Below are 20,916 nucleotides of genomic sequence, written 5' to 3' on the forward strand. Positions count from 1 at the left end.
TCACACTCACATGGGCTGAACAACAATATTCATTTACAGTTTTGCCTCAAGGCTACGCTTGTCATAGTATAATCCCTTTGTGGTAATATGCCCTTTGTCATAATATAATCCCCAGAGATCAGGGCCACGTGAGTACCACGGTGATCCACTACATCAATGACACCATGGTGATGAGACAGGATGAGTAAGAGGTGCCTCTGTGCTGGAGGCCTGGCGAGACCACATGCAGTTCAGAGTGTGGCATATAAACCTATGAAGACTCAAGGACCTGCCACTTCACTTCGTGAAGTTTGTAAGGGGTTCAGTGGCCAGGGGTATGCCAGGATATCCCCTCCCAAGTAAAAGAAATTGCTACATCTTGTCTCTCACAATGGTGAAGACAGCACGGTGCCTGGTACCCCTGTTTGGGGTTTGAGACAGCATATTGGTGACATGGAAGGCTGCTGGCTGTAGGTGGATCCCATAAAAGGAACAGGCACTGCAGAAGGTCCAGGCTGCAGTGCAAGCAGTCCTGCCACTTGGGTCATATCATTTGGCAGAGTCTCTGGTGTTGGAAGTGTCAGCTGGGGGAAAGGGAAAAGATGTAGTATGAAGCTTGTGGGAAGCCCCAGTGGGAGAGTCACAGGGCAGGCCCCTGGGATTCTACAGCAAGGCTACGCGATCGGCAACAGAGGATCACACACCTGTTGAGAAACAGTTCCTGGCACGTTACTAGGCTCTGGTTCCTAAGCTCTGGAACATTTGACCAGGGCACACCATATGGGGCATCTGAAACTGCCCATTCTGAGTTGGGGTCTGTTGGACGCATCAATTCAGAGTCAGATGGGCCTGGCAGTAGAATATTCATAAGATGGAATTGCTCCCTCTGGGGTTGAGCCTGAGCGGGGCCAGAGGGCACCAGTAAACCGCATGAGGACATAGCCAGTGCCTGTCCCCTGGCTGGTACCTATGGCCACATGGAGGGTCCTGTACAACCAGCTGAAAGAGGAGGAAAAAGCCTGAGCCTGGTTTATGGATGGGTTGATGTGGTACATGGGTGCAAACTGAAGATGGACAGTGGCTGCCTGACAGGGTGTAAAGGGAAATGGAAAATATTCCCACTGGGTAGGGCTGTGAGCAGAGGACTTGGTCATGTACTTCGTGTACAAAAAGTGGCCCAAGGTAGTGAGAAGACACACATGCTCTTGGGCAATGGCCAAATGGCCTGTTTGGTCAGGGGCCTGGAAGGAAAAGGATGGGAAGACTGGGGACAAGGAGATGTGGGGTAGAGACAAGCGGATGGACATACGGCAGAAAACATGAAGATTTTAGGGCCACGTGTTAATGCCCATTAGAAAGCACCCAACACATTAAGGCAGTGAATTTAAGCAAGTAAACAAAATGACCTGGACGGTTGATGCTAGCTGGTCCTTATCATTGGCTACATAGAACCAGCACGATGAGCATAAGTGGAGTGGCCACAATGGCAGAGGCAGAAGCCATGCAAAGGCTAACGTGGGCCCCAAAGCACAGACTCCCACATACCAAGGCCATTCTAGGCACTGCCGCCCCTCAGTGTCCAGCCCGCCAGCAGCAGAGACCTATGCTGAGCCCTCACGTGGCACCATTCCCGCCTGGGGCAAGTCCGCTACATCAGGCCCTTTCCATCCTGGAAGGGCCAATGGTTCATCTTCACAGGAATAGAGAACTCTCCTGGGTTTCCCTTTCCTGACCACAGAGCCTCAGTTAGCACCACTGCCCAGGGACTTACAGAAGGCCGGATCCAAAGGTGTGGAATTCCACTCAGCTTAGCATTTGGCCAGGGACACAGCAAAGGTCCTCTTGCACTATAGTTCATGGCTGCCACCAGGGCGCTTAGAACTCCTATGTCCAGGAACCAGCAGGGATCCTTGACCCTGATCAGCAGAAGGCAGGGCTGCTTCTACACCATGTGGGCAGGAAGGAAGGTGTGTGCTGGTGATCTTCTAGCTGCCTCCAAGTAAGCCCCACTGTAACTGAGAAAGGACCCGTGCAGCAGCCCTGACCTGAGACAGGTCTAATTACCAAGTCTTCAGGTCCCTCCTCCCCCATCAAAGGTTTTGGTCACATCACCAGGCAAGCTGAGGTTGTTGAGAGTGAGGGGAATTCAAATTGGAGAGTGGGGGAGGGAGAGCGTGAGATGAACTCCATGACAGGGTAGTTAGCCCTCCGACTCTCCTCTTTCTCTGCTGAGTCTCCCTTAGGAAGAGAGGCCCAAGGGAAACAGGGAGGAACTGCTCTCTGAACCTGGCCACAAGGGGTGGACTGCAACCGCCGTGAGAAGACTTCCCCCGGGTCTCTGACTGCAGGGACTGTGCGTGACTGTCTGCCCCAGCTGTGCTTTCTGGAATCTACTACTGTGTTTGCTTCCCTGGCTGCTGCCTGCTGATGACTAAGCGGGGTAGGGCTCCCAGGCAGGCCCGCCCTTGGGAGGTGTGGGGTTCCTCTGACGATTCCTGAGGACTTCTCACCTGTCTCGCCAGGCTTCCTTGGAACTGCTCCACAGTCTAAGTCTCCCACCCAACTTTTCCTTCTCCCTCCCTTCATCTTTCACAAGGTCACACCTGCACCCAGGTCTCCTGGCCCTCCCAGCCTCCCCCGCTTTCCTTTCCATTCCGGGCCTGCTTCTCAGAGGACTGGGGCTAACACACCTGCCTCCCCAAGCAGGGTTCTGGACCAGCAGCCTCAGCGTCACCTGGGAGCTTATTAGACATACGGAATGTCAAGCCCCTTCTCAAACCTACTGAATCAGAATCTTTATTTTAACAAGGTGATTCATACACGCACTATAATTTAAGAAGCATTGATTTATAGATGATTTGGTCTTGTTCAGCAAATCCTTTAAATCTCAGTTTGGAATCTCAGTCATTGCAAAGGTGAACCGTTGGAATCACAAAATCGCAGATCTGGGTCCTTCATTTTATAGGTCAAAGCCTGCAGAGCTAAGGCGAAGGTTCAGCGTCATATAGTGAATTAAAACAGAGCCAGCACCCGGGTCTCTCGCCTCCCAGCTCTTTCCACTTTGGCTCTGCTGTGAGCAGGCCACTTGCTCTAAATCTGCATTGCCTAGCATGGTAGCACTGGAATGTGGCTAGTTGTGGTATAATAAAAAACAAAGTTTTTTGGGGGGGGGTCTTTGTCCTGGGTTTGCGGTACAGAGTTGCTAAAACATTTAGAATTTCCTGAGTGAAAGGAATGCCTTTGTTATTCATAATGAGTCCCTTTGACCACACGTGTGTTTATGTGAATGCAGTGACTCAGGCTGGCGCCCCTAGATAGCTTTAGGATGAGGACTGGTTACCAGAAGGAGAAACGTGTGAATAGAGTGGGAAGCTACAGCCTCTAGGGGGGCTGGAGAGTGGGTTATGGAAACATCCTGAACAAGATCCAGAGAGCTTCCCAGTTGGTGACCACACGGAAGTGTGGGGAGGGCGGCACGCCACTCACTGCTCCCGAGCCTGGCCCCACACGTCTCTTCCACGCGGCTGCTGTTGTTTCCTTTACGCCAAACCAGTAAACATAAGCAAAGTATTTTCCTGAGTTCTGTGCGTTCTTCATGGCCCCTGGGACTTGCAACTGGCCTCTGAAGGGGGGCAGTCTTATGGGACCGAGCCTTTAACTGTGGGGTCTGTGCTGACTCTGGGGAGGATGTATCAGAACTGGGTGCGCTGCTGGACACCCAGCTGGTGTGGGAGAACTGGAGAATGGAGTGGGAAAATGACACGCATTTCATAAGTGGTGTCGGAAAAAAGATAACACAGTGGTCCAAACTGAGATGTGCTGTAAGTGCAAAATACACACTGGATTTTGAGGACTCAGTACGAACGAAGACTATAAAATATTTCATTAATAATTTTTTATACTGATTACATATTGAAAAAGTGTTTTTGATAGATTATCGTAAATATATTACTGAAAATAAGATAAAATGTTATAAAATTAACTTCATCTATTTCTTTTTTTTTAAACAGTTTTACTTATTTATTTGGTTGCACTGGGTCTTAGTTGTGGCAGGCAGGCTCCTTAGTTGCGGCAGGCAGGCTCCTTAGTTGTGGCATGGGAACTCAGTTGTGGCATGGGAACTCTTAGTCGTGGAATGTGGGATTTAGTTCCCTGACCAGGAATGGAACCCGGGCCCCCTTCATTGGGAGCACGGAGTCTTATTCACTGCGCCACCAGGGAAGTCCCTCTATTTCCTTTTACTTTTTAAAAAAGATACACAAGTGGCTTGCATTATGTGTCTATTTGGCAGTGCTGCTCCAAGCCCTATCTCTTCATCAGCACTGCTTTATTTTTGGCTTATTTCATAGCTCTGGTTGCTGGTTGCCGTAGCTGAGGGCATTTCCTGGTTATCAGCCTAAAATCTTGAGATTATTCAGAAGTTCTTTATGAGATAATGGGGTTACTTAACAACTCTTAAAAGAACTCGTAGTGAAATATCTATAAATGTCAATTTTCACTGAGAAGCAAACCAGCCGTACCATTAACAGTTAACGCTCTGGCTCTGGAGTGAGGCCACTGGGCGGAGGGTTTGGGAGGTAAGAATAAAGAACCTGGGCTGAAGGTGTTGGGGAGTGGGGCTTGCGCTCATGTGCTCCCTCGGGTCTGCATCTTTCAAGAGCCCGGAGGAGAAAGGCTTTGTCACAGGAGCCGCGGGGGCAGGGGCACCAGGCCCCAGTCCTTCTTCCTTGGAACCTAGTGCCCTTCTCCCCGTCACAGCTAAGACGGGCGGAATGAAGGGCGTCCTGACACTTGTGCTCAACTCCCAGTCCCCGTTGCTTCCCTCCTTACTGAATGTCAGGGACACAGTAGGAGAGAATGGCAGGTCCCAGGACCAGCCATTCAGAAGAGAGGCCTGGGGCTAATGAAGGCCTGAGGGCCCTGGCCTGGGTCGCATGAGCCCTCTAGACTGAGGAAATCTGAAGGCTTAAGAGGGGGATGCCACTGCCTCACCCTGGGGGTCCCCTTCAGGGAGGGCTCCTGGATGTCAAGACTTAGAGGTTCAGCCCTGAGGAGAACCTGCATTCTGATGGCTCCATTCGAGATGTAGTTAGAGTCCCCAAGGTAAACTCCAAGGGCTTATCTAGAGGAACTGTTGTCCAGAACTGAAAGCACTGATCCTTCATCTGTGCTGTTTAACTATTTCCTGAAGCAGAAAAACCTCCTTCCAAACTAGAGTTAAATTTCTCCTGCCTAAAGTTCTCACAAATTGCCATGTGCCACAGGTGGTGGGACTGCGACCGGGAAGAGGTGAAGCACTTAACCAACTTCACACAGCTCACCGGGGGCTCAGGGTGGGAGTGGCGGCCTCACGTCTCTCACCTAAACTCCGCAGCAGTGCGTCCAGAACCCAGAAGCTCAGGCCAGCCTGTCCAGTGTCTCTGGTTACTTCCTGAGCAAAGGGCAGTGATGACATTAAGAGAACCAAGGCAAGAAATGGGTTATGCTGCATTTTACCCTTGAACTTTTAGCCCCACGTATGAATCATAAATGTTGCCTTCTGAGTGCTAAGCAATGCACAGTGAACTTTATTTCAGTAAATGAGGGATGGTTCTTCTTAAGAAATAAATTTAATTCAAGGTGGTTAGTGAATGCAAGGCATGTAGCGCCTTCATGAAAGTTACAAGAATCCAGTTACAAAAGCAGCACTGTGTAAAGTCTCAAATAGCTGCGGGTACAACGGGCTCCATATTTTACAGAGTACAAAAAATTATTTCATATACAAAGAAAAATACAAATAATGTGCAAAAACCATTTTCACAGGTGGCAATTTATAAACTGAAAATGATAGAAAAATCCTTCATTCTTATCATCCCCCAATTTCTTATATATTAACACAATTCTATTTTCTAGTGTGTAGATAATTTTAAATTTGAAAATCTGATTTATTTTTAATCTACAAAGCGGCTTTTTAAAAAGGGAACCATTTCACTACTGAAATTTTATGAATGAATCAGTTAATTTTATATTAAATTATAAGCAGACTATCTGAAAAACAAGGATATAAGAACTCATATATACATATTTTTGAAATATTAGTTTGGTATTTAACATATTAACATTTCAAAACAAATGTAATGATCTAGCTACCTACGACTCCAGCCAACCGCAGCGGCCGTTGCAGAAAAGCTGTTTCTGTGTGCCATGAGAAACAGTATTCCTGGTGTCTTAAGCTGAACAAACACAGGCTATCAGAAGTAAAGAAAACCTAAAGACCAAACAAGTCCCTACTGTTCATGTGCAGAGGTGCCGTTTGGGTATCCAGTCACGCCACAGTGCGACCTCGGTTTACACAGCCCTTGTCATAGGGGTCGTGTGGTCATAAACAGCTGGCTTCTGTCTCTCAAACATCTCCACTTTATTAGTTCAGTGCAAGTGTCTGTTTTGTGAGTTAGTGCATTCAGCTTTTTGCATGTTATTTTGTGTAAGAAGCCGTCAGGGAGCAGAAGAATACATGGGAACACAAAGTCCTGCATCCTCAGGGCACCTTTGGCCTAGAAAATTCAGTGTTTTGGAAGCAGTATTTTCCTGCATTGGCCTGGTGATTACTGCATCATTCTCTGGACAATCTTTTTCCATCAGGATAATCTTGTGTGCCCCCCTTTGCCTGCCACTGAGCACTGATGGTCTTGCTGTGAACCCCAATGGTCGAGCAGGTATCACGGAAGCACCTTTGACAGCACCAGAGAACTGAGCATCTCTAAGGTCAGGTGGTAAGAATAGGAGCCTTTGATGGGAAACCTAGTCTATGCAGAATGGAAGATAGTCTTGGAGGATTTTGATTTTTGCTTGTCAGAAAGCTCTCCAAGGATATTAGGACCTTGGAGAACAAAAAGGATCTATGTATCTTTCATGAAGAAGGACCCAGGTGGGTGGTAGCCACTTTGCCTAGGGGATGGATGACGGTCGGCTCAGGAAGCATTCTTCTGATCCCTAACCATGAAGACCCTGTTAGAACAACCTAGTGCAAGATACAGGGAGGGCCTAGGGCTCTTGACCAGACCTGTGTAACACACCCACTCAGGCTAAGCAGGTTTAGCAACTGCTAAAAGAGGGGAATGGGTTAAGTCTGGGTAGGAGAACCTTAGGCCCTAGGATGACTCATCAGAACCAGCAGGAAGCTGTCAGCTCCTCAAGGACTCACACACTTTTTTCCTATCTGGCAGCACAAGCCCCTCCTCCCTCTTCTGTTTGGGTTGACCATGGGCATCAGGCGTCAGATATACAGCTCTGGATCCTGTCCATCCACTGCTGGGCACTCTGTCCATCCTGGGCACAGAAGTTATACACACGTTTGCTGGTCTTGAGCTGTAAGATCAAATGAAGAGAACCAGAGATGAAGGGCAGGGCTAGTCTATGGCTTTGGGCAAGTGTGCAAATAAATCCCTGTGGCCTCCCCTTTCCGTTCTGCCCCAGAACCTCTGTTATTTTCTCTGTCTCCCACTACCATACTGTCATTGCCTTTAGAGTCATTATACTTTCCTGGCCCCCAAAGTCAAGGGGGATGTCAACAGAAGGGCCTGGCAGAGAAGAGAGACACACTAGGAAAGCCTGACTTTGCATCTTCCCGGGGCCTTCCTTGACTGAGGAAGAGGGTCGGGAATGGCTGGAGTCTCTGGCCCCGCCCACGCACTGCACCAGTGCAGCACAGGCGCCAGGAAGGCCGAGCTTCATCCACACCACTATGGGGTTGGCTTTCATGTCCCCTTTCCATCCCCTTCTCTAAGTCTTCAGTTGGGGCCACACTGGCAGCCCAGAGTCAGGGAAATGGCTTCATAGCCTGAGCAGGGCCATAGAGTATGACCTGTGTTCCATATGAAGTTCTGCTTGGCTCTGGGGATTAGATAAGTCCCCTATCATGTGGCCCATAAAATGCCCCAAGGCCCACCTAAGGACTGCTGAAGATGTTAGGGCAGACAGTCATCATGTGTGACTAAGGATGTTTTTTTGTGGATGATCAAGCATGAAGATCAATGGATACAAAGGGAAGTAATATCTGTTCTTGACAGTAGGTGGTGAGTGAATAACTAACAATATTTAACAAGGCGTTCATCTGCTTCCACGTGTAGCTGGATCCCTTTTAAAGCAGTCTTTTGTGCAAAGAGATGTGCAGCCTTTCTGAGACATGTGGACAGCAGGGAGAGGTCAGGTTTGGGGATGAAGAGTGCTGGGTTCAAGCTCTGTAGCAATTCCCACAGCCGGGGTGGGTCTGTGACCCATGTGCAGTTACCACCAATTGCTGTGAGGCCCCATGATTCTTGGAGGTGGATGGATTGTAAGGGATCATGTGCAAATAGAGCCAGGAAAAGGCAAGATCGACTTACATCAAAGAAAGCCTTGTCACTCGTGTGCTTTGGGGCTCCCATGCTGGGGCCAGCAGGGATGACCATTTCTACCTCAGCCAGATCAATGTGGCCTTTACAGCTTGTGTCCTCACCCGAGTCATAGTATCGCAGCTGGAACCAAAAAGATACATGGGATATAAGAGACACAGAAAGGGAAAACAGCATGGCTTTTCAAAATGTATTTGAATACTTTCCCACATCTTGCTAAACTATGCCTGGAAGAATAGACAAGAAGTTAAAAACGCTGGTTGCTTCTAGGAAGAGGAATTAGACAGCTGGGAGAAAGGCGGAAAAAGACATATTTTTTGAAATTTGAACAAATAAGTGTATTACACATAGAAAAAGTCAACTAACAACTGTAAAAAAAATATATATATATGTAACATATAAAAAAGGGTTAATGTTTAGAATATATACCGAATTCCTAGAATTGAGAAGAAAAAGATAAACAACCTAATAGAAAAATGGTCAAAGGATTTCAACAGGCAAGTCACAGAAGAAATGTGAGTGACCTATAAACATCTGAGAAGATGAACAACCTAACTGATCAAAGAAAAGTAAATGAAATCAATGAGATTTCACTTTTCACTTAGATTAAGAAATATTAAAATGGCTGACAATATTCAGGTTGAATGGAAGGCACTAGGTATTCTCAAACACTGTTAGTGGGGATATAATTAGAAGCCTTTTAGAGCACAATTTGGCAATGTGAACTAAAATTTAAAATGTTTATACCTATTGATACACCTTTCCCACCTCTAGAAATTTATCCTACAGAAACACTCCCACAAGCATGCAAAGACACACCTATAAAGAGGTTTCCTTCAGCACTGCCTTTATTAGCTAACAACTGAAAAGATATCTGTCAATATGGTGTTGGTTAATTAAATGATGGTACATCAATAATATGGAATTCTATACAACATTTCAAAAATGTTAAGATCTATTATGAACTGGTAGGAAAATATGTCCAAGCTATCTTTATTTATTTATTTATGCGGTATGCGGGCCTCTCACTGCCGTGGCCTCTCCCGTCGCAGAGCGCAGGCTCTGGACGCGCAGGCCCAGTGGCCATGGCCCACGGGCCCAGCCGCTCCGCGGCATGCGGGATCCTCCCGAACCGGGGCACGAACCCACGTCCCCTGCATCAGTAGGCAGACTCCCAACCACTGCGCTACCAGGGAAGCCCCAAGCTATCTTATATTTAAAAAGCAAGTTTCCAAATAGCATGTAGATATAAAGTGACTTTTGAAAAACAATAAATAGCTCAACATTTGAATGAGTGGTTACTGTGTGTAAGGACTGGACATCACTCTAACTAAATTAGTCTGGACTTCACTCTCTATAATCTATACGGCAGGAATGTGTGTGGCGCCTCCGTCTCTGTGGTTCTGGCCTCAGACTTTTCTCTGCCTCTCCATTCAGGCATAGTGTGAGTAGGACTAAACAGAAAAACCATATACCTTTCGTGTTAAAGCAATCTAAAAGACTGGCAAGAATGCAAATATAATTTGATGTAATTGTAAATTATAGAAAAATTATGACATTCTCCTGTTATATTTAGTGATTTAATGAAACTTTTCTACACAGTGTAGGCTCTATGGTTTCAGAGACAATGTTGTTTAAAGTCCAGCCCCCTAAAAAGGGCTTCCATTGCATATCTGTAAAAACTTCTCTATATTCTTCCACAAAGATTCTGTGTAACCTTTATGAAACTCCTTGAGCAGAGGGAAAGGGGGTCCCCATGCAAAGTATTCATCTGTCAGGAGTCATCTAGGTGCAGGTCCAACAAGAGCACTGTACTGGCCTAACAGTCTGTATCTTTCTGAACAGACTCCATGTTGGACATAAATGCATTGAGAAGCTGCTCAAGGCTGACTGGTCAGGTCCAAGGTACAGTGAGGTCTGTGGTCAGAACGTAGGAGGCCATGCGACTCTCACTAGTGAAGGGTGCGGAAGGGCTGGGTTCCACCCCAACCAAGATCACTGGAGCAAAGATTCTGACACTCAGGATTGTGCGGGGTGCTACAGCCACAGCAAAGGACCTAGCAGTGGGGAAAAGGCTTCCCAGCGTGGTCTGGGAGGGCCAGTCTAGTACTTGCCCACTGTGGATTTCAGGCTTGGGTGGGCACATCCCCTTCTGCCTATTTCAGGGCTCCCTCCATCCTCTGTTGCTGTCATCTCTGAGGGATAATGATGCCTTCTTTAGTACCAGGTACAGTGATGGGCACAGATAAAGTGTTCAATAAATGTTTGTTGAATACATGAACACCCTCGATTTTGAATGGATGTGTTATGCTGCAAAGATGAAGGTCATCTGTCTTCTGGGGAGTATTCATAGGCATGGGTTCTGTATGTGCATGTGGTATGCAACAAGCTGAAAACCTCAGGTCCTCTCGTGGCCTGGGTTTTAAGAGCAGGTAGCAGGAGATAACATGAGCATTAAAAAGCAGAGTTCTATTGCTCTTAATGCTCTGGGCTCAGCAGTCACTGCCTCTGCCTGCACACACCTGCACTCTCTCAGAAGGCTGCTGCACTCAGTCTCAGGACTACTGCTCCTCACTGGGTCCATGGAGGAGCCTCAGGCAGCATATGAGAGGCCTTAGGAAAGCATTCTGTACATGAAGGCTGTGCCTTTCTGCTGAGAGTCACACAACAGCCGGGGACTGAGCCTAGCCTAGGGAGAAGTGATTTCTATAGGCTGTGATGGTATTTATTACCTGATGTTTTGTTACATCCAAAACGAACCAGCGGGGCTTCCAACCTTTCAGCAAAGCCCCTCTTTTGTAGAGCGTTCCCTCAAAGGACCTAGAAATAATGATGACATAGCAGTTAATTTGATTTTTCATTTAAAAAGTGCTGTAAAGGGGATATCTGTTGTTTTTGTTGGTCAAGCCTCTATTTCCCCCAGATGATCCAAAAAAGATCCATCAGAGCTCCCCCTAGAATTTTTCTATTAGACCTTTGGGGAAAGGCTGCCTCTTTCTGCTGGAATTACCAAACGTGTGAGGTTTGGAGCTCTCAGTAGCCATTTTTTATACCATGTTGGGGTAGATGCAGCCCATGGGAGAAAGCAGAGCTGGCAAACAACAGAAGCCTGAAGATGCTGTGTAAGAAACTGGCACATCCTTGGCCTTCCCAATTTATGTGAGTAAATTCCTCTCTGCTTGAGCTAGCGTGCGCTGGATTGCTGAAGTCTGCCCCTGAAAACGTGCTCACTAACACATATTCCCTCAAGAGATCTGGCAGACATGAGACAATAGCAATCAGGACCCGCCACAAATAACTACAACCTCTTGGCATTATTTTAGTTGTAATTTTGACTTTTCCTCTTCCAAGAACCATCTAACGCATTTAAAACAGAGACAAAGGATTAAAGCGGATCCATTTTAAGTTTACAGAAGGCGGCACGGCACAGGCCTAGCTTATTAAGGGCCTGCGGTGTGGCCGAGGGCAGGGTGGGGAGAGCTTTTTCAGTACACCCGGGAGGGCTTAGCAACGTCAACCTGTTTTCATCATTCTTGGACGTGTACTGGCTGTACAGCGTGGCTGCTCTCCGGTCCACTCCGTTGGATGGGGAGATGCTGGCGTTCTGTTCCTCCCCCATGCTGCTGTCTGGGAGATGCAGCAGAGACCTCTTCTGATAGGAAGGGAGGTTGGTAGACACAATTCCTGGGGAGCCCAAAGGGTGTCTCTGGGGCTGAAAAAGACAGAACAGGAGCTAGGAAAGCTTTCCAAAGACTTTAAGCAACTGATCCGATAATTTCACTTCTAAAAATTTACCTCAAGGAAAAAACTGGACCATATATATGTATATGTAAAATATATATAAAAAGATGTTTATCCTGGAGTTTTTTAGGAAACTAGCAGAAAACTAGAAACCACCTAAATGTCTATCATTATGCGACTGCTTAAAAAAAAAAGGTATTTCCATACAATGGACTTCTAGACAGCCATTAAAAATGATGCTGATTTACATAACAGGGACAAACTGAAGGCCATGTACGCCACATATTAAGTAAAAAAAAAATGCAGGTTTTTAAAACTGCATGTATAGTAAATCCCTTTTATATGTGTGTTTAGAATTATAAAACAAGTTTGATGGCATAATGGTTTATTTCTAGGTTATAAATTTTGGGTGATTTCTGTCTATTTCATAACTTTCTGTATATTGTCTTATTTAAAGGAATACACATATCTCACTTTCATAATCAGAAAAAAAATTAAGAAACTATTTTATTCTTCTGAGAAAAAAAGCAGTAAGACACCACCTACCTGTGGCCTGTCTGATAACAGCTCCTGAGTTGCCATCTGAAGGCAGGAGAAGGCACCCCAAGGACCCCTTCCTACCACATTGGAGGCTTCCTTCTACACTCCCTTCTCCTTGACTCCTCTGTGACATCTGACCCTGCCGACCTCTCCTTTCCTGAACTGCTCTTCAGAACACTCATCTGTCCTAACTTCCCTTCTGTTGCCCTTGGAGTCAATCTGATGTGGGTTTGACTGGTGGCCGCCCCACATATCAGCTGTGTGATCTGAGCCTGTCCCAGCGTGCCTGAGCTGAGACGCCACTCCCTCCCTGGGTTAACAGAATGCAAAGTGTGGGTGGTGCTCAGCACAGCCCTTCCACATACTACAGGTGAAGGGGCTGTGAGAAGCAGAAAACAGGAGTATTTGGTTTAAAAATATTTTTACAATAAATGTTTCTTAATTCAGAAACAAAAAGGGGGTGTGAACAACGGAAAGCAGCATATTTTGCTCATTTGAAACATTTCATTTTCTCTGATTCTTTCTCTGGCGCGGATAAGGTCTTGGCATTCCCCTCCTCCCTCATGTGGTAGAAGATCAGCTGAAACCACAGAGGCGCTACACCAGGAGTAATTTCCCCTGGATACAGGGCCCTGGAACATAAGTGTTATGTCACTGTGGTAAAGTGAGGCACTCAGGAAGTACCCAGTCACCTGGAGCTTTCTGCCCTGGACCCTCAGGGCATGACCCTCCCTTTGGCCATAAACCTCCTGAATTACCTGCGGCAGAGGCCCCACCTGACCTAGCGCCCTCCAGAAGCTCAGAAGTAGCACTTCAAAGGGTTTTGCCAACTCACACGGTCTGCTCTGGGCTCTTCTTTAAGGTCCACAGTTACCCGTTCCCATAGCTGCTGCCACTTCTCAGCTGTTTGGTTCAATTTATGCTCCAGTCTTTCAATTTCCTGCAAAGTAATTAAAAGGAGTTTTCTGACAGATAAGTATTTCATAGAAATCAGGATGTTCCCAGAGCCACACCCCCTCTGTACTAGATGAACAGCGTGGCCAGAGGGCAGTGAAAAACCATGGTAAGCATGGGGCCTCAGAAGCCTCCCAAGCCAGGAACAGAGGTGGGAGCTCTAGCTGGTGTGATGCATTGTGGCAAAGGTGATTTATTAGGACCTGTAACCGGGCCTTTTCGTACAGATGGCTTAAATAGATGAAATAAATATCCCCAACACCTTCACCCTTGGCCAGCCCATAGGACATCTGATGGCCACAGCAAAAGGTCAAGCACTGGGCCGGTGTCCAAACTGTAATAGCTGAGGTATATGAGAAGTCTGTCCTTGACAGAGGAACCCCTCAACTCTGATGATTCAAACCAGATGTAGAAAAAATGAACCAAGAAATGCCCAAGGAATGGAGTTTCCTTCAGACAGGGAAGCTGGAGAGCAGAGCGGCAGGCTCTGTGACCGTGTTTTCACTGAAGCACGCTCGTCCTGGTCAGGAAACTGGACGGAGAAGACTCTTCAGGAACTGTTTGGCCCGTATCTGGGCTCAAACCCTTTCCTCAGGGCTGCTGTTCTCATCAGGGTAGCTACTGCCAGGGTGGCTTCACTCCAGAATATTCCTTGTAGAAGATGGTTGGCAGTGCTCCCATCAGGCCATCAGCTACCCACACTTCTGACCAGAGGAAGTAAGGCACCCACAAAAGCCATAGCCCAGGCCTGACTCAGGCTGCTTGGCCAGCTGAAACAGCTGCGAAGCTGCAAACGGCTCCATTTGCTCGAATGCTTCCTTCTAACGCTGAAAAGCTCATTTTTACTGAGACTCTTTGCCAGTACCTGAGCCTGGTTCCCCACTGATCCATGGGAGCAAATCTGGTGTCCTTATGCTCCTGTAGTGCTAGCTATAGTGCTAACCCAAAGTAAGGAGAGCTATGTCCAGGAGCTGGTGAACCAGTCTTAACTAAGCTCAGTTCCTGAGGCCTCATGTGCCTCCAGGTCCCCTGGTGCCCCAAGAGTGTGTCTACACACGGCTGACTTACACTGACAAGGCTGGTGAGAGCGTCGGGCTGAGCACAGCTGACATCATCGTAGCATGGCCACACTGTTCTCCTCTGGCTCTGGGGCCCAGCTCCTCTGGTCAGTTCAGAGTCTTCGGAGGGGAACTGCTTAGGGGTCAGCATTGTCCAGTCATATGAAGGCCCTGTGGAAAGGGTCTCCTCTACATAGTAATCCCACTTCTTGAGGCTGGAAACATTTACATTGGGCTTCAGGGCCTGTATAAAGAAAATTCTGAAATATAGTTTCATCTTGACCCCAAAGTGCCCCAAGCTTACTGGCAGGCCAGCCCCTAACATTGCAGGGTCCAGGGAAAAAGTATGAATAGAGGTTCAAATACCATATATCTATATATTTAAACATTATACATCAACATAACTATTAGATAAAATATGTTCTATGCTCCTACCTTGACAAATATAACTTCCTAATGACCTAGAAGGCCAGGCTCCAATTGAGAATTCTTGGACTTCTGGGAATTCTACACCAGGAAGTGGTGGCACTGGGAAAGCTGGTCCCAGCTCCCAGTTCTTGGCCTAAAGCCCTGCTCCTCTTGACCCAGCTCTGTCCTATATTCTGAGGGTCTCTTATGAACATGTGTATATACCCCAGCCCATGCAGCTAAACTCTTGTCTACTCCCTGTCCAAACAGCTACTCCTTAGCTGCCCTTTTAGCTTAGGGATACATTCACTGGCTTGGGGAAGTGGTCTGGTGACTAACTTGAATTTGGGCAAGGAATCTTGAAGTGCCACAGCATGGTCTAGATGAAGGAGAGGCATCCAAGCATGTACCCTTGGTTTCTCATACACCTCACCTCATGAGAAGGGTGCATCTGGAGAAAGGCCAGGGTGAGGTCCTACTGCATGGGGCCCAGGGCCAGGCCTTCCTTGCTCCTGAGTAAGGTGGTCTACTCCACTGCAGAGCCTATTTCATGCAGACATGCATGGCAGAGGATGGCTGTCCCTGAGAGGTCATCCTTCTTGGGCTGGGCTCCAAACATCCCTGCTTCTCACAGGGGTTCTTCCATGGCTTTGGTACAAATGGACTTAGGGAAATCTTTTCTGCTTACACGGCCTGCTAAGGTTTCAAGTTTTGTTTGTTCTTTCTTCCCAGGGAAAGTTGACTTGCTCTGACTTTCTTGAAGTTATCCTTTCTATGGTTGGGGGGCCAGCTCCTAATTTTTGTGGTCAAGAATTTGGTATCCGTCTCCTTTCCATCATAACCTAAACCCATAGTGTATCAACTTTTAAATAGCTTCTGGTATGAAACCTAGTCGAATGTTTATAAAACGCTTAAACAGCTTATATATGCTCAAAAAGTAAGGAAAACTTTAACACAAAATATTCCAAAAATGAAACATAAATGCTTTCTTTCTGTACCTCTGTTTCCACTGGTGAATATAAATAATTAAAGAAAATGGGACTCCTCTTGTGCATTCTATCGATACACTCCCAAATACAAATTCCTCTTTTGGCACGCTTGTCTCCTTTATCATCAAATAAAGTTCCTGTAGATCCCCCCGCCAAAAAAAAAAAAAAAAAAAAATCAGCAAAACAGAAGTCAGATAAATCAACAGTTTGCCTAAAAATATGACGCATGTAGCAGATGAAAAATGGAATATTTCACACGGCTCTAGAAACAGCAGCGCACGTGCAGAAGCCTTAGAAAATGACTGCAAAGCTAAAGATAGGAATGGACTTCATAGCTATATGGAAACAAATCCAAATGGAAGAAAAACCTGGGATAAAGTTTTCCCAAGCATTTAGCAGGACAGCATGACTCCCTTCCAATCGACATCCCGCGTCTATATCTAGATTCATAGAGGTCCATGCCAGGAGACATTCTACACATTTTTCAAGAGAAAATGGAAGGAAAATGATTTGATGAAACTCAGTTAAAAACATAATTTTATGTTTCTTTTTAAAGTTGTTGGCTGTTTATTATGAAGCTATTTAAAGTGTTTTCTTTGGTAGTTTATATATACCACAAATCATGGTCATGGAGACTTTGGATGTCAGAAGGATGCGGTCCGTATCCTTGGATGACTTAAACACAAAAGCTGAATTTGTTGGGGGGGGGGCACTTCAGGTACTATATTTGTACCTTTCAAACAGTCAATCTGTTACTCACATGAGCCCACTTTATTTTTAATAGAGAGGAAGATGTGTTAGGGTGAGGCAGGAGGTATTTCTTTAAAAGGCCAGGAAGGGTGCCTCTCGTAGCAGTGCTGTCTTGCTTTGAATGAAAAGATTCAGGCAAAAGTCAACAAGCATTTTATTTATCATAAAAGAGGGTCTCATACCCAAGGCTGCACAAAATCCTATAATATGAGGGGCCCCCAAGACTAATTAATGTTTCTTCTCTACCTTTCAACTGTAGAGTGCAGAAGAGTAGTTCTCAACCCTGGCCACTCATTTAAAAAAAAAGGGCTTAAAAAAATCCCAGTGCCTAGGTCTCACCTCAGACCCATTAAATCAGAATCTCTGAGGATGGGCCCCAGACATCAGTCATTTAAAAAAGTTCTCCAAGTGACTCTAATGTCCACTGTAACCAGCTCTACTTAATGTCTTCCCAACACACGGGTGCTTAAAAAATTAAGGTTTCTGATTATGATGTGTGGAATGACAGTTTTATGAGTCAACAGAGGTCTGGAAGTACAAACAGGAAAGGAAATGGTCTCATCAGTGCTGTCTCCTTTACCAAATGTATGAAATATCATGCTAGATAATTTTAATAGCATGCACTGAAAAGCAGTATTTCTTTGCTTTCATATTTTAAACTGAGAACATTAGTAAATATTTTCAGCCATTAAGAGAGTCTTCTTTATGAATATTCAGGTATATATAATATACTGAAAATAGTCAATATAATATACTGATTTTCTTTATTTACTTGTCTTCTTAACAAAAATACTCATGTGTATCCCCCTTTCCCCCCAACTATAAAAACAGCAAAAGTAAGAATGTAGAAGTCCCCTTGGGGAAACGTTTTCACAGGGGCTGACTGGCTTTTGAGAATCTACTCTTTACAACTATTACTGCTATTAAAAATTATAATAACAATGGTGATGTCTAAAATTTGTTGAGTTCTTTGTGCTAGCAACTGTGCTAAGAAATTTACAAATATTTCCTAATGGGATCATCCTGGCCCAAAGGGGTGGGTGATATTATTATCCTCATTTTAAAGATGAGGAAACTCAGAGAGGTACCTAACCTGTCCAAAGTACTTGGCTGGTAACTGGCAGTGTTGAAATTTAACTGTTCTGTTTGCTCCAGAGCCCATGGCTGTAACTGCTATACAGACTGCTTCCAGGGGCAGGCAGCTTACCTACCAGAGTGTACCAGGGATGGAAAAACTATGAATCAAGTGTTTCTCCACTAACAGTGATACTGCTTGGAGATAATAAAATAGTAATAAGCAGATTTAACTTTTCAAAGGTGCTACATGATGACCACTTGGAGCCCCTAAGAGCTAACACAGCACATAATCTCACTCACTCATGTCCATTCTACTTCCGTAGTTTGTAGAGTAAAACCTTAAAGTGGCCTTGCCACACTCGGGGGTGGTTATTTTATTAGTGTCTTTAATTAAAAACACATAAAACTAACAAGAAAGATGGAATAAGGGCATGCAAACACATACCGTGCTCTAATCTTTCATAGTCTGAATCCAGGAGAAATGTTTTAAAGCGATTAGACACATAGTGGAAAGCCAAGAACTTTAAGTAATAGGGATTGAATTCAAACTCAGTTGGATACTGGTTGTGAACCTGAAACACACAAGGCAAAGAAAAGAATAAGAATCAAATGGAACAAAAAGTGGATGCCATGCCACTGAGTGCTGACCTGAAATATGCAGGAGACCATTTGGTCACTCAGTCAACTGAATCCCTACCATGAGTGGAAGTCGGAAAGGAACCAGCCTTTTGACAGACACCATGCTAGGGGTTTTTTTTTATAAACGTAATCTCATATAATCTCCATAACAACACTGCAAGATAGGCATTCTTTTTTTCCGGCTTTATTGAGATATAACTGACATATAACATTGTGTAAGTTTAAGGTGTACAATGTGATGATTTAATACACGTATCTATTGTGAAATGATTATCACAAGAGGGTTAGTTAACACCTCCATAACCTCATACAATTACCTTTTTTTTTGGTGATGGTGAGAACATTTAAGATCTATTCTCTTAGCAACTTTCAAGTATAGAATACAGTATTTGTTAACTATAGTCGCCATGGTGTACACTGGATCTCCAGAACTTACTCCTCTTATACCTGGAAGACAAACATCTCTCCATCCCCCCGCCCCCAGCCCCTGGTAACCACCGTTCTACTCTGTTCCTATGAGTAAGGCTTTTTTAGATTCTACCTATAAGTGAGATCATACAGTATTTATCTTTCTCTGACTTATTTCACTTAGCATAATGCCCTCAGATTCCATCCACATTGCTGCAAGTGGCAGGATTTCCTTTTTTCTCATGACTGAATGAATTTCTCATGTTTATATATATAACATTTTCTTTATCCATGCATCTATAGATGGATACTTACATTATTTCCACTTCTTGGCTATCGTGAATAATGCTGCAATGAATGTGGAAGTACAGATATCTCTTTGAAATAATGACTTCATTCCCTCTAATATATCCGGAAGTGGGACTGCTGGGTCATACGGTAGCTCTATTTTGAACTTTCTGAGGGACCTCCATATTGTTTTCCATAGTGGCTGCACCAATTTACATTCCCAACAAGGGTTCCCTTTTCTCCACATCCTCACCAACATTTGTCACCTCTTGTCCTTTTGATAACAGCTATTCTAACAGGTGTGAGGTGATGTCTCATTGTGGTTTCGATTTGTACTTTCCTGATGATTAGTGAGTGATGAACACTTTTTCATGTACCTTTGGCCGTTTGTATGTCTTTGGAAAAATGTCTATTCAGATCCTGTGAAGATGAGAATTATTACCCTCCCCTCCCCCACTTTACAAATGAGGAAGCTGAAGATGAGCAAGATTAAATAATTTACCCAAGGTCATTCACAGCAACTAGTGAGCCCAGATTTGAACCCTGGCTTGCTAGGCTCCTCGGGCTGTGCCTCCTTCACTACTTTATACTGTGCTAGATACTTGATATGCAAATTATCATAAGTTGTGGTTCTTGCTTTCTAGGCATTTGTGGTGTAATAGTGTGTAATACAGTAAGAAAAATTATGCTTACAGAAGTTTGGCAGTGACAGGAATGAGAAGAGAAGGTGGTGGTTTGGGGCGACAGCAAGAGACGTTTTCCCGACAAAAGAAATGTCGGGAAATGTAGGGCAATGTAGAAGGAGCCAACAGAGAGAGAATAAACTGTGGAGAAAGAGCTGATAACTAAGAGAGTAAGGCCCTGGGAAAGCAAGAATGAATGAGGCTAAGGGTCCAGAAACAGGGAACAGCCTTAAAAATGAGGAGGGACAGAAGAGTAGATAAAAAGAAAGGTATGTTCAAGTGCCAAGGGAAGGGGGAGGAGCTTATGCCTTTTAACATTAATTTTCCATCAGTAACTTAGTGAGGTCACTGGGAGAGGAATAAGGATGAGGGAATGACATGGGAGGGTGGGAGGAAGGCAGAGTCCGGAACGGTCACTGAGCTATAGCGTGCTCTAGGCAACCTGTACGCAGACTCCATGGAGCCATCTCATGTGGCAGAAGATAGGCTGATGACCTTGTGATGCTCTCCAGTCCACCCAGCAATCTCACCTTTGGATTGCTCACTCTCTCATGACCAGTTAGAGAATTTTGCTTGGTTGAGATAAGTTCCAATCATAATTGTATTTACTTAAAAGCTGTTTCAAATGAATACTGGAGGCAGGCTGTCTAAAAGCCAGCTTTCCTCTCCATGTTTTAATTTGGCAATGTAGACCAACACTTGGTCAGCCAAACAGAGCAGACATGTGCGCAATATGTTGATTACCCAACAGATCAGTGGGAATTTAAAGTCATGATCTGGATATCAGTGATTTTATCAATGTTTATCATTTGATTAGAAACCTAGTTTTCTGTGATGATTAAAGGTTTTTTTTCTATAACATTTTTTCTGGCTTTTACATTGAACTAAAATTTTAGATTATAAGTAATACAACATAAAATGGATGTTAAGAAGATGTATTAAAACAGAGTTTGACTCTTAAGCAATGGGCTTGTGTACTGTGGACCTGCTTTCTTGACCTAAGCCACTGCCCTTCCAGTTGGTTCTGGTC

At 45.1% G+C, this 20,916-nt stretch overlaps 1 protein-coding gene across 7 annotated transcripts in view; it reads right to left on the minus strand.

Moving 5' to 3' along the window:
• Positions 1–5,569: 5,569 nt before the first annotated feature.
• SBF2 (SET binding factor 2) overlaps positions 5,570–20,916 on the minus strand; it is a 465,909-nt gene continuing 450,562 nt past the window's right edge. For 5 of the 7 annotated variants that reach the window (XM_073808603.1, XM_019948148.3, XM_033862524.2 and 2 more), the window contains 8 exons: positions 18,314–18,440; positions 16,051–16,178; positions 14,655–14,888; positions 13,468–13,572; positions 11,870–12,063; positions 11,084–11,171; positions 8,343–8,474; positions 5,570–7,326 (listed from right to left, as the gene is read on the minus strand). In XM_073808603.1, coding sequence (XP_073664704.1) covers positions 7,228–7,326; positions 8,343–8,474; positions 11,084–11,171; positions 11,870–12,063; positions 13,468–13,572; positions 14,655–14,888; positions 16,051–16,178; positions 18,314–18,440 — 1,107 coding nt within the window. In that variant the 3' untranslated portion in view covers positions 5,570–7,227. Of the gene's footprint in view, positions 7,327–8,342; positions 8,475–11,083; positions 11,172–11,869; positions 12,064–13,467; positions 13,573–14,654; positions 14,889–16,050; positions 16,179–18,313; positions 18,441–20,916 lie in introns of those variants that run through there. The other 2 variants (XM_019948149.3, XM_073808605.1) reach the window with 2 other exon arrangements.

The sequence above is a fragment of the Tursiops truncatus genome, chromosome 8, assembly GCF_011762595.2.
Source record: "Tursiops truncatus isolate mTurTru1 chromosome 8, mTurTru1.mat.Y, whole genome shotgun sequence".
Lineage (NCBI taxonomy): Eukaryota > Metazoa > Chordata > Mammalia > Artiodactyla > Delphinidae > Tursiops > Tursiops truncatus.